Here is a 13656-nt window from a genome sequence, read left to right as displayed (position 1 = left end):
CGTACCTCAAGGGTTATACAATTAAAGAAGCAATTTTTACTGTGATTCTTTTATTTTATTATCATTTAATGTAATTATATTAAGCTATGGGCGAATTTTTCCGTTGAAAAATTAAAGGGGAAGTTGACGTAAGCAAAAAAGCAAAAATTTTTAATAACTTTTTTTTTAAAACAGGAGGATCCCATCCACATTTTTTAATAATAACCTAGTTCCTTTATCCTTCCAGCCGTCGGTCGTGACGGTCGTTAAAATTCGCATCACATATTTTTCATCATTATTTGTTTCCGCGTTACATTTTCTAACAAAATATGGCACACACAACAACAACACACAACTCAAAATTAAAAAAAAAAGTTTATAAAAATGTTGAACAGCTTTAACTCATTCATTCAAAGTCTTATCTTTTAACATTTTGCGAACAATTATGTGATTGCACTTTAGTAAAGTTGTTGTATGAACAAGGCAGATTTACGAAGCAAAACTTTTCATATATAAAAGATGGAAAATATAAAAAAAACTGTTGAATTTCCTTTTATTGTTTGTGCGGTGAATGAGCATTTAAAATTGTGTTACGATGGTAATAATGATAATAATAATGAGAATTCAGTGGAATCATGGAAAATTCATATATACATAAGCACAGGGATTAGTTACGTACAAATATCGCAACGAACGTTCTCGAGAGAGACTTTGAAAAATATGACGGATTAAAAAAGGCAGATTTCGCTTGGCATTTAAAAGTTTTGTATGAGCTTTAACGGTTATTTAGATTTTAAAGTATTATTATAACTTGATTTTAGGCATTCATGACAGAATAAAGTCAATATTTTATTATATTGCATGTTAGAGCTCAGTGTTTAAGGAAGGTGCTAAATTCGGTTCCATTTACAGTAAATGACCGAATTTTTACCACATTTTAATTTTTTTTTTTGTAAAATGCGCATCGTAATGTCCGTCTGTCCGTATTGACGTAAAATCATGAATTATAAAAGGAAAATTCGATTTTCATTACGATAAATCGAATTTTAACTTTTAAAAAATTCCTAAAAAAAATCAATATTCACCAACGAATTTTGAAAAAACATATATGAAAATTAAAATCTCTCGGAAAACTTCGGAAAAACTCAGAAAGTTCATTTAGATCTGAAAAACTTTAATATTTATAAAAAAAACAAGAGAACATAAAAAGTGAATATCGGGAAAAACTTGTGAAAGTTCCGGGAACTTCGTTTGAAAATTCGAGAAAATTCATAGAAAACTTCGGAAAAACCTTAAAAATCCAAAAATTTATCGTGTTGGTTTTAAATTTGAATGCGGTTCGCTGTTCGCTCGAATTTTTATCAGTTCCGGGTTTTTTTGACACGTGTTGTGTAATAATGACTCAATTACTCAGTTTCCCAAAAATTTATTCGGAAAATTTAAAACTCGTGACAAGAACATCAATTTCCAGCTCACATATATTACCAAATTGTTGCATGTGTGGCGTGTTTAAAGGCCCTAAATCTGTTTAACACTATTTTTTGTCAGAAAAAAAGCGAATCAATAAAAAGTTTCACGACAATTTGTTATGCAAGGCAGGTCAACAAAATGTTGCCTCAAACGTGTTTGAACAGCATCAAAATGTCATCAAGCGATGAAAATTGAATAACATTGTCTTCAAAGGGGGGGATCATTAAATCAAATTGACGCAACAACCGTTTTCATAGATGATTGGAATTTCCTCCAAATGAAGCATTCTAAAGGGACATGCAATTGGGAGATTTTGAATTATTTATTTTTGTGTCGAAAATCCGATTTTTTAAAAAATAAAACGGAAAAAAGTAGTTATATCATGATGAAACGTGCGAGTATAAAAGCACTTACCGCTTGTGAAAAGGCTTATTTGGCATTGGATTGTGCAGTAAGATACAAGTTTTGGAAAAAAACAAATAAAATTTTATTAAAAGAAGAAGAAAAAATTGTTTAGTGAAGAATTTGAAAAAATAAAAAAAAAAACAAAAGCTGATTCGGCATATTTTTTCGGGATGTTTGCCAACTTTGAGAGAAGCATTATTTATCAGAAGAGCTTGCTACGGACACTTGGTCTCGTATCGGATGCGAATCGTCCGTGGCAAAGTCTCATTCGGTCGTGTATTTCATTATCTCTCTTAACATTATTATCAGTACATCAAATTATTACCGTGTGGTTTGCGTATGACAAGCCCGATAAATTGGATTTATGGCGAACCATGTTTACAATTGCTCACGATTTTGCCACATGGGTGAAGTTGTTGAATTTTTACTGGTATCGCCGTCGCATTCTGCACTACATTGTCCAGCTGGAGGAGCATACGCGCTACACGCCAAACTACATTCGGCATGCAGCCATAACGATTGCAGAAAAATCAATAAATCAAGGTGCCTCAATATCGATGAAATACATCAAAATACGGGGCTACATAACGTTGAGCTATGCTATTGTGGGCGTCTTGAAAAATGAATTAGCTTATCCCTTTTGGTATCCCTTCAGTACGGAGCCTTTTGCCTTTTTTCTCGTTGCCTCCATGCAACAGCTGGTTTGTACTGGCATGGCCATCACCATTCAAATCCTGCTAGATGCCCTTTTCTTCTCCTACAACATCATCTTGAACGGCCACTTGGATACCTTGTCGTATGCCTTGATTAATTTACTCGAGGACACAAACAATGACTCACGGACAATGCACAAGAGAATCAAAGAGTGTGTCATTTATCATCGGAATTGTGTCGAGTTAGCAAATGCCTTACAAGATCATTGGTCAATACATCTACTTATGCATGGCTTGGGGAACACGGGCACCATTTGTACCATGCTTTACATCATTCCGGTATGTGTGAGAAAATTTCATTATTATCTCTCTCCTTTCAGCATGACTCTTCTTCTTCTTCTTCATCATCTTCTCCGTGTCATATCAATCCGGTACAGTCAAAATTCAAAAGCGATGGATTATGTAGGCTGGATTAAAGTTTTTCTTGCAGAATGCCCTGCGGACGAAAAACGACTGAGATTGACCCCTTAGGAGTCCAATTAATCCCTTATTTGGTTTTTTATCTTTTAAAGGATAAATTTGATACCTTAAGGAATTTATCTTATCTAACCTTTTTATGGTTGGTAAATCATAACTAGTCGGAAATTTGGGCCTTTAAGTAATTTTCTTAACTTTCTAAAAACAATTAACAATCTTTAATAAAAGTAAAGTTTTGGTAAAATATTAGTTAAAATCATCAGAATTGAAGAATTTTTGACTTCGCTTTTGGAGATGATTAGTTTTTTTTTTTTAATAAATTGTACATACTACTTTTTTGATAAAAAAATTTTAATTTGACTTTTTTAAAATTGGCAATTTTTTTTTAATTTTTATAGTTCAATTCAAACAAAACATTTAATGGAAAATTTTAGAATTTCTGCCAATTTTTCAACTTTTTGTAGCCTTTTTTTAGAATTTCTGCCAATTTTTCAACTTTTTGTAGTTTTTTCGAGATTTTTTTTTTTAGAAGAATGAATATTTGAGTAAATTTAACAAAAATTTAATGATTCACATTCAAAAATTAAATTTAATTGTAATAATCGTATTAATAAAATTTGAGCTCAAAAGTATTTTCTCGTCAGACCTCAGGGCCTTAAAAAAAGCTTACAACATCCCACTGGGCACCCCTTTTAAATATTGACTGTACCGTACATATTTACATTACAGCAAGGTCAAACGGCAAATTTAGCTATTCATGGTGCTGCAGTCATCTCGTTACTCGTGACAGAACTCTTCATCATGTGTTACTACACGAACGAGTTGACTTTGAAAAGTGAAGCGTTGCTCGATGCCTCCTACACCACTAACTGGTACGAGACTCCGCTCCAATTCCAGCTGTCCTTCAGGATTCTCCGAGAACGTCTTTCGAAACCCATAAAATTAGTTTCTGGCAAGATATTCGACATAAAATTGGAAAACTTTCGTACGGTGAGGTAACCTTGAGTTGATTGTTAACCGACATACTTAAAATGTTTTTCCTTTTTTTTTTTTTGCTGTTTTTGTAGATTTGTTCAAATGCTTATCAATTCTACACCATAATGACCAACATTTTCAACCGGACTGGTTAAGAAAATTTCAAAAGAAACGCAAGAGAAATATTTCTCTTTCATCACTTCATTACATTCAGACACACACAAACACAAACACACATACGAAGAATAAGAAAAACGAAGAAGACGAAGAAAAATAAATTCTGTCTCCATTTAAATTCAAGCTACAATGCACCCAGCAAACAAATTTAAAATAAATACGATTACGCTTGTATATTTATGGATATTGTTAAATAAAAATAGTGTTCAAAAAATAAATTCAAGCACACCTGTGTGTTTGTGTGGATTGTGTAAATGAAACACCAAAATAGGCAAAAATAAAATAAAACTTTCCTGTTTGTGCATCGACACACACAATGGCATAACATAAAATCACACAACTGAAAGAGACAAGCACAAACAAAATTAAGCTCTTTTTTATTATTTTATTTTTATTGCAATTTTTGTATCATATCGTCCTTCTCCATGTAGGTACCTCAATGGGCATCCAGTACGCATGAAGAAGAAAAATGTAAGTTTTTTTTATGTGAATCGAATAAAATTTTCTTGTTCGGTAGCATTGTCCGAGAAAACTGTCTCCAGTAGTTTCGAGATGCGTATCAAAATGGAGCACGAACACGATAATTAGCTGCCTATTTTTCGTACCGATGGAGCGAAAAGGAAAAATTCTTGAAAAAAGTTCCCATTCCTTTAATTTCCCCATAAAAAAAACAAATAAAATAATTCATCAAAGCAACAAAAACTCCTAAACGCTTAATTTCAATTCAAACAAAATTTATCAACTTCAATAAACATTAAAAATAAAAGATGGCCTAACAACTTAATCTCCCACTGTTGCGTACACACACACACATACCCATCACGCCAAAAATTATATCCAACATTAAACGTCGAAAAAAAACAGCCGAAACAGATCATCATGATTTTTTGATTACGTAATTTTCGACTTCACAGCACAATTGATAGAGACACTCACACACACATCGCGAGCGTATTCGATGTGGCAATTTTTCCATATCTTTCTCTCTCCTGTCTGTTTACAACATTTATTTTATGGATTATTTGTGCGAACAAAATTTTACGTTTCGTCTCGCTTACGCTCTGTATGATGTGGTATGTCAAAATAACAAAAAAAAAAACAATGTGGCAGAACTCGAACAACAACAGCATAAGAACAATGTAAAATGATAAATAAGGGAATTCGTGTGTAGGCGTCATTATTTCAAAATATGTTGTACATATGTCAGGATTTTTTTTTTCATCATTTTGTAAAGTCTCATGTAATGCTAATGAAAATGAGCGAAATGTATATGCCATGAATATTATAGACAAAGAAGGGAAGAAAAGTGATTTTATGTTAATTAACATTGTCAAAATTAGGTCATTTTAGTGAGTGAGTTGTAATGGGTAATACCGAGGGAGTGTAATACAGACGTAAAAGGAAAGAATTCTAGAGCAAAACGGAATGCAAAATATTTAGATGACCACAAAAAAGTCTACTTTTTTTTGTAGGTTTTTCTTGCTTGTTCATTAGGAAATACATTAAATATGAAAAAATGTAAAAAAAATTATTAAAAGTTCTCGTTTGGTAGGACGATCAACGATTGTATCGTATTTCAATTTCTCTCCATGCAAGACCATTTAAACCACGTGGTTTGCTGAATTTCTCAAATACGTGATTTATCAATACGTTTAAACCACGTGTTTTTGTAGTTTTTTTTATCACGTGGTTTACTTAATTTTTTGAACCACGTCTTCTCCTATATATTTTAACCTAATTTTCTGACCACGTGGTTTAATTTTTTTCATTACCAAATATTTTTCCCTTATTCTAACAATTACCACGTGATATTTTATGATTTTTTAACCACGTGGTTCTTTAAATTTTTCAATAAAATAGTTTAATTAATTATGTAAACCACGTGGTTTCTCTTATTTTTTAACCACATGGCTATTTAATTTTTAAACCCACGTGGTTTTTAGTTTTTAAACACGTTCTAACTTTTAACCACGTGATACTTATTTTTTTAAAAACCACGTGGTTCCCTTAATCAATATATTTACTTATGTTTTTTTGACCACGTGGTTTATTCGGTTTTTTTTAATTCTTTAAGTCACTTGGTTTCAATAATTTTTCAACCACGTGACAGAGTAAGGATAAAACCGTATTCTTTTCTTCAAAATGCGGTTAAAACTAGATCGGATCGTATCTTATTTTAATATCGTAGAAAATACTTCCTAAAAACGGACAGACATAATTTATTTTACAATCAAGAAATTATTTTTCTCAACAACTTGAACAGCAACAACAACAACAAAAAATGTTAAATTATCTGTCGTACAATGAAGAAAAAGGACAGAAACGTGATGAAATGCTCGTGCGATGAAGTAGATAAAGAAAAGTGGGCGACTTGTTATTAATGTATATAATATATAAGAAACGGATTTGGAATTTAAGTGGGTGAGGTCCTTCCTTCTTCATCTACTTTTCTCTATTTTTCAAACACTGATCCCTAAAAAAAAAGTATAGCAACCACACAGAAGTTAATCTTCATACACGTCATTTTTTTTACATCACATAATTAAGAGTAACTTTGCTATTTCCTTTTTTACTTTTTTTTATATCTTGATGAGAAAGCAAAACACACACACATTATAATTAAATAAATCAAATTAGTGTCTTGCTATCATCTCAAAACTAATCATGATTAAATCAGATAAACGTTTCACAAGGAAAAAAAAATTACGAGAAAAAATAAATCCGTTGTATTCTATCAATGTGTCCGAAAAAAAAGTGTATTAAAAAATCATTTTGATCTTTAACATTGGTGCTTCCAATATCGTTAAATCTTATATAATACTAATCCCATTGTCCAATTTTTCTCTATTTCGTTTCACCTTCTTTTTCGTGGCATTTTTTATAATTTAACAGAAGTGACAAAAAAGTGCCCGATTCAAAGAGGACTCAAATTTATGTCTCGTAAAAGTTCAAAAACCTCCTTCGTTATAGTGAGACTCTCGCTGCAGGCAATGTCTCACACGTCAGATAAATTTTATCTCATTTTGCAAACGGAGCTGTAACAGTAAGCTGTTAGATAAATATTTCATGCATCTTGGTACATGATGCCTGCACTGTATGAACATTACGTTTCGCGCTCGAAACATTGGAAATCGGTTATTTTAGCTCATTCGAATGCAAGTTGTCGCATACGGATCGGAATCCTGGCCTATCTCCAACTACAAGAGCGAAGAAAACCAGCAACTATCTTTTGAACGCAAGATGCTCCGACTATTCTGGGAGCCAGGCAAGACAACTATAGATGGAGACGCAGATCCAACTTTGAAGTTGGAATCCAACTTTGCTACGCTGTTCCGAAACGATCCAGAAGGCCGTCGAGATGTTGGGCGACCAAAATCAAGATGGATCGATTGCAGTGAGAAATTGGACAGCTGTAGCTCAAAATCGATCCGAATGGGACAACATTCTTTAACAGATCAAGTCCAAGTACCTTTGCTGTAAGGTCGTAAAAGTAAAAAGTCGTAATAATTTTAAAAACATTCTTGGTTGAAAGGCATTTTTGAGGTTTTGTTAGTTCGAGACAAAAACAAAAATGGATGAATTTTTTTTTTAAAGTCATTGGTTTTTTTAATGTAGACGAACAAACAAAAAAATTTAAAAAAAAATGATTTTTTTTTTTTCTAAAAGTCAAAAAATCAAGATTTTATATTTTTTTTTTGCTGTTTTGTTACATTTTTATCTGCAAAACTCTTTCGTGAAACCGAAATCTATAAATAATTTTTTAATTAATTTTTTTTTCAATTTTTGATTTTTTTTATCTAAAAATATCATTTGCATATTTAAAAATATCTAAAAATTTTGTAATTTTTGAATTTTTCTCGCTTTTTGTCGACTTAAGAAATACTTCATTAGAAAATTTTCATTTTTTAAAGTTCATTAAGTATTTTTATATTTTAAAACACAAAAGTTAAAAAAAAATTTTTTTTATTTTTGTTTCCAAATTATCTTAAGCTTTTTCCAATTTTGAAACTCGAAGCTCGAGCTCAAGCTTTAAAATTCATCGACCTTCAAGCTCAAAGCTCGAGCTTTCAAAAAGTCGAGCTTTTGCAATGTCTAATTTCAAGATTTCAGGAAAATTTTCAATATCTGACAATTTGGTAATATTCATTAAAATATCTTCAAAAAATTTATCAATATATATATCAATAATTTTATCAATATTTCTTACTTACTTAAAATTACTTAAAATTTCAAGAATATCAAAACAAGAAAAACAAAAATTATTTTTTTTTGCTTTTTTTGAAAAAAAAAATTAATCCAATCATGAGTAAATCGTTCAAATAGGATTTTTGTCTGCAAAAGTAGCAAATAATTAAAATTGTAAAAAAATGTAGAAACAAACAAAGACATTTTTATAACTACATTATCAAACACGGCACAAAAAATTGAAATTTTTCTTTCCTCTTTTTTGAAAATTTAAAAAAAATATAAAAATCCTGGAGACTGGAGAATTCCTGGAGAGTTTGCAACAATCCTGGAGATTCCAGAAAAAAACTGGAGATCTGGCCAGGCTGGTTCGAGAATTCGAAGAAAATTAATTTTTGATTTTTTTAGATTTTTCGTGGACTCATGATTTCTGTAGGTTTTGTTTTCGTAAAAAAATATCTAACAAACAAACTATTCCAGAAAACAAAAAATTTCCCAGAATTTCCCAAATTTTTTTTAATTTTGCCAAATTTTTTGATCAGTTTGAAAATTTTTTAATGTTTTTTCAGTAAAATTGTTTGTAGTCTCGAGAAAATCATTTTTATGAAAGGAACATTGTGATTTCCCAAGTCTCTCGTGCTTTTTTCACAGTTTAGCTCTTGGATGAGTAACAACAAAGAAAAAAAAAAGATGACAAGAGTGTACAAGATTATTTTGTGATAATGCACAAAAAATTGATTTTCTTCTCAACCTGCGAGTGTGTGTATGTAGAGTAGAGTGGAGTGTCGTCTTCTTGTACGCATTCTTCCTCGTCTCATAAATATAAGAAAGTTTTCACTTTATTAAGAGATCTGTGTCATGCGCTACTTTATGCATTAAAACGTTGCAACACTGATATCATTTTCTCTTTTTTAATCTATTACATCCTAAGCGAAAACGAAGGCCATAAGAGAGACAGCGAGTGAGTGTGATATACTGATAGGCACTAATTAATATAAGTGTTTGCAGTGCTTTTGCTGATGAATGCAAAACGCACACACTTCAAAAGGTTTTCCGTCCGTTCTAATAAGCAATCTTTCAAAATGTCATTAAAACAATTTCCTTCGCTCAGCTACGTGAAGATCGAAACACAAAACTGTCACTCACAAATGATTTCTCTCTATTCACTCTGAATAAATATATAATGCCTGCATTTTCGCATGACGATGCACGGTCAGCATACGCGACACAAAATTGACAATTAAATTAATGACCAAATATTATAATTGAATTGCCGTCAAATGTTTGGATCGCTGAAATTAGAATTACGTTCATTAATTAACTTGATTTTACGGCACCAAGCATCATCGAAGATAATTATGATGTTGGTCGTGTGCCTGTCCACAAATGTGTGTCGCGATTGTTTTGCGGAAAGAATCCCAGAGACGCGAGATGTCTCTCCCTCCACACACCTCTTCTTCGGTACTGCGTCTATTTTGTTCAACATGAACACGCTCATTGGATGGCATTTTTAGTGAAATATAAAATTTTATGGTCCATACACAATTATCGCAATGCCTCCGCTCTACACACTTATATAATAACGAAATTTATGGATGTACGAAAGGCAATAAATTGAAATTACAATTTAACAATTTACAATGCCAGTTTTTCCTGAAACGATGTCATTTTGATTTGAATGGCGCTCCGTGTGTATGTGTGTGTGTGTTAGTGAAAAATTGGGACATCATTGCTTTGTCACTGAATAAATTATGAGTGATATCGGGCATGTCATCGTAATGAGAAGGAAAATCGCGAACCGGAAAATCAAATGGCGACGCCAGGTACTTGACCTTTTTTGACATGATTACACAACGCAGACAGTTTAATTTGCTTATCGACAATATTTACACTCCAATTTTCTCCTTTGCCTACCGAAAATATTTTATTTTATCATTTTAAGACAGGTTTTCCAATAATATTCACACAGACGCAGACACAATACAAAGTAAAATACATGAAAAAAAAGTATAAAAGTTATGTAACCTCCCTTATAATATTTTCCTTGTAGAATGGTTTTTACATTGTTCATGTTGCTGCGAAGCTTCTGTACCATTGCCAGTAATTTCACGTTGCATAAGAAGATGAAAGACACACACACACTGTATCGAATATTTTTTTTTTGTTCCGGAGTTGACGTGATAAGAGCGCCAGATGTTCAACTCGAGCTATACATTGTTGCGAATATTGTTTGGACAGTTTTAGAATTATATACATACTTTGAATGGGTGGTGTCTGTATCTTTCTTTTTGGTGCACAACAGTGTCCCTCATTAAATTAAATGGTGTTTTTAAATTGTATGTACAACAAGTGAGAAGCGAACTGTAATGATATGATTCGTGAGAAGAACAGGAAAATTCATCATTGATTTTTTTTCCAATGCAAACATTTTTTGTAGTGTTTTTGATGCGGGAAAATGTATTGAAGAATGCAGGGGCATTATTTTGTCTTGATGCTGGTATATTTCAATTTTTTCATTTAAATAAATTAAATTAAATTGAATTGGATTTATTTTTCAAAATTTATTATAATTTTATTTATTTATTTTTTTTTTGAAGAGAATTTTTCATTTCTAAAAATTTAAATATTATGTAAGAAAATGTAAACTTTATGTATTCAAGAAAATTTATCAAAAGCCAAATTATTAATTCCAAAAATTTGAATTTTAATTCATGTTGCTTGAACTTTATTCATGTCAGTAAAATTATATTTTAAAATATTTGAAACTTTTTAGGGAGATATTTAAAGATAAACAAGTATATTTATCATATTATTGAAATTTAATAAAAAAATATTAATCATTGGACTCGATCTTACATTTTTTTTAATAAAAATACCACAAAAATTGTCAGAATTTAAAAAAATAAGTTCAATATTAATTAAAAAAATAATTTTTATTAATTTTATTGTTATCTTCTCAAAACTGTTTCAGAACATGATTTTTAAAAGTTTTAAATTTTCTTTATGTTAATTTTTTGTTAAATTTTCACTTTTTTATAGTTTTTGAAAAAATATCAAAATTTCTGTAAAAAAATTTCCAGAAAAAGACCAAATAACTTTCATTTTTGATTTTTTTGTTTAATATCTACAAATAATTTTGAAAATTATATTTTTCGTTTTCCTCAATATTGGAAATCAATATCTTCAAAATGTCTTAAAAATGTATAAAATCAAAAATAAAAAAAATCACACATTAAATTTTTCAAATTCAAAGTCTGTTTTTTTTTAGATAAATTCAATTTTTAATGACTTTTGAAAATTTTCTTTAGTCACTTTAAAAAAATTTAGTCACTTTAAAAAATTTATTTAAAACACCGCAATTTTTCTAAAGCCACTTGAAAGGTCCAGTACTGCAACATCAAACTGCTGCGCTCACAATTTAATATTACCATAAATCTTTTAACAGCGAAATCCACTTAAAAACTTTCTTATATCACTTTGTCTCTCTCTTACACGATAATATCCTCATTAAAATTCTAATCAATTGTAATTCAATTATCATTGTCATATGTACGTAAATGCAAATAACTTCATAATTATGTTTCATCGCTAATTTACATGCGGTGCATGCACGAATGCGGCGCGTCGCGTCAAGAAGAAGGACGACGACTCGACTTCTTAATTAAATGAAAATAAATACACCGTCATTATCGCAAGACAATTTCTCCACTTGTACATGGAATTTGTGGTGTGTAATGTAACCATATTTCCTGTTCTGTGTCCGAGGTAGCGGACGGGTGTCGCTGTAATGTTTTGTGTAGTATAGCGAGACATCGAGTCACGAAATGCAATTGATTGTAATAATATTAATGATGATAGTCTATTTTTGTATTTATAATGATCGTGTCCGTGTGTAACGCTGACGATGACGATGATGAGCGTTTTTCTGTTTTATTTCTTTGCTTACTCAAACAAAAATTCAAATAAAACTAAAAAGGAAACACATTCATCGGTCAAGAGGACACACAAAAAAAAGTAAACGAAGAAAAACGGAAACGGAGCCCAATTAAGGACACAAAGAACCAAGAAACATGCTTAGAAAAAAAAAAAATGTTTTACGTGAAACTTACATTGAAGAATCATCATTTAGTGATTGGGCTGTTGTTGATGACGACGATTGCGATAATTGTTTGTGATTAATTGTTGATCCAGATAGCGATGCTGATGATATTTCTTATTATTACCAACAAGTATCCACAGATTTTTTGCAACGATTTCCATATTCAAGCAACGACGATAATTACTAACATTAATAATTGATAACAAACACATTTTTACTCTACAACTATTGAGTTTCATCAATTTTTTTTTGCTTCTTGACGATGTCGATGACACTTTATTCACTTTACGGAAAATATTTATTTATATTGTATGCTCAACAAACCTCACGTGAAAAATATTCAGAAAACTAATTTAATTTTACGCATATTCTCTCATGGAATTAAACGAACCCTCTGGCAACAAAAAAAAATAAACTTCACATTAACATCATCTTTCATGTGGTTCCAAGGTCTAATTTTCACAAATTGTTTGACAAGTTTGGGAATTCAAATTAAATCAAAATGTTGTGTTAAAAACTTTATTAGCTTCTTTTTTTGTTGTTGTTTGTGTTATTTTTTTTTTCTTAGGCACATAGTCACATCATTCGAGAATTCCTTCTCTCATATTCTAATAATAACACTAATATTTGATTATTTAACACAATATTTCATGAAAAATCTCTCGAGAGTAATTTATTCCACAATCCATCCTTGTATGAGGATGAATAACAACAACAACACGGACTATCTATAATAAAATAATAACTAAATAAATGAACAAATACACAAGAAAAAAACGTAACACAGAGAGAAGAGGCAAGAACAAGCCATTTGACATTTAATGTGATTTTGGAGATGGAAAACATATGGGTCACAAAAGTTTTTTTCGTTGTTGTTTATACATTTTGGGAATAATAGAATATAATGTTTTAATGTTCATTTGTTTATCATTTTATTGAAAAACTTTGCCCTTTTGAAGATTTTCAAGTGATTTTAAATGAAGGAAAAAAAGAACCAGGCGTCTCCATTTGATTCCGTGAAATGGTAATTAGATGTTCAGCCTTTTCAGTCACTTCACGGAAATCATGTTACACATAAAAAATGTATGCATAAAGTGTACATAAAGATCCAAAAACCGATTAATCAAAAATCGGGTTAGCGGTTTGTCATGAACAGAAAATCGAAATTTTTTTTCAATTAATTGACACGGTTCTTGAAGTTAATCAAAATTTTAGTATTTTTATAATATTTTGCAA

General features: G+C 30.7%; 2 protein-coding genes across 2 annotated transcripts in view; one reads left to right on the top strand and one right to left on the bottom strand.

The window, feature by feature from the left end:
- Positions 1-12601, bottom strand: part of LOC134832701 (uncharacterized) — a 74173-nt gene extending 61572 nt beyond the window's left edge. Inside the window, exon 1 of the mRNA XM_063846817.1 lies at positions 12431-12601. The gene's annotated coding sequence lies outside the window, so the exon portion shown is untranslated. The remainder of the gene's footprint in view (positions 1-12430) is intronic.
- Positions 2229-4724, top strand: LOC134828719 (odorant receptor 4-like). The gene is made up of 4 exons (XM_063841704.1): positions 2229-2846; positions 3714-3974; positions 4568-4607; positions 4654-4724. The coding sequence occupies exons 1-4, from the start codon at positions 2229-2231 to the stop codon at positions 4722-4724; spliced, it is 990 nt and encodes a 329-aa protein (XP_063697774.1).
- Positions 12602-13656: the final 1055 nt, after the last annotated feature.

The sequence above is a fragment of the Culicoides brevitarsis genome, chromosome 2 (assembly GCF_036172545.1).
Source record: "Culicoides brevitarsis isolate CSIRO-B50_1 chromosome 2, AGI_CSIRO_Cbre_v1, whole genome shotgun sequence".
NCBI lineage: Eukaryota > Metazoa > Arthropoda > Insecta > Diptera > Ceratopogonidae > Culicoides > Culicoides brevitarsis.
This window is presented reverse-complemented; position numbering and strand designations above follow the sequence as displayed.

Coding starts and splice junctions, on each gene's coding strand:
- LOC134828719 (XM_063841704.1), top strand. CDS start 2,229: ATGTTTACAATTGCTCACGATTTTGCCACATGGGTGAAGTTGTTGAAT. Junction 2,847..3,713: donor CCATGCTTTACATCATTCCG/GTATGTGTGAGA, acceptor TTTACATTACAG/CAAGGTCAAACGGCAAATTT. Junction 3,975..4,567: donor AATTGGAAAACTTTCGTACG/GTGAGGTAACCT, acceptor TTCTCCATGTAG/GTACCTCAATGGGCATCCAG.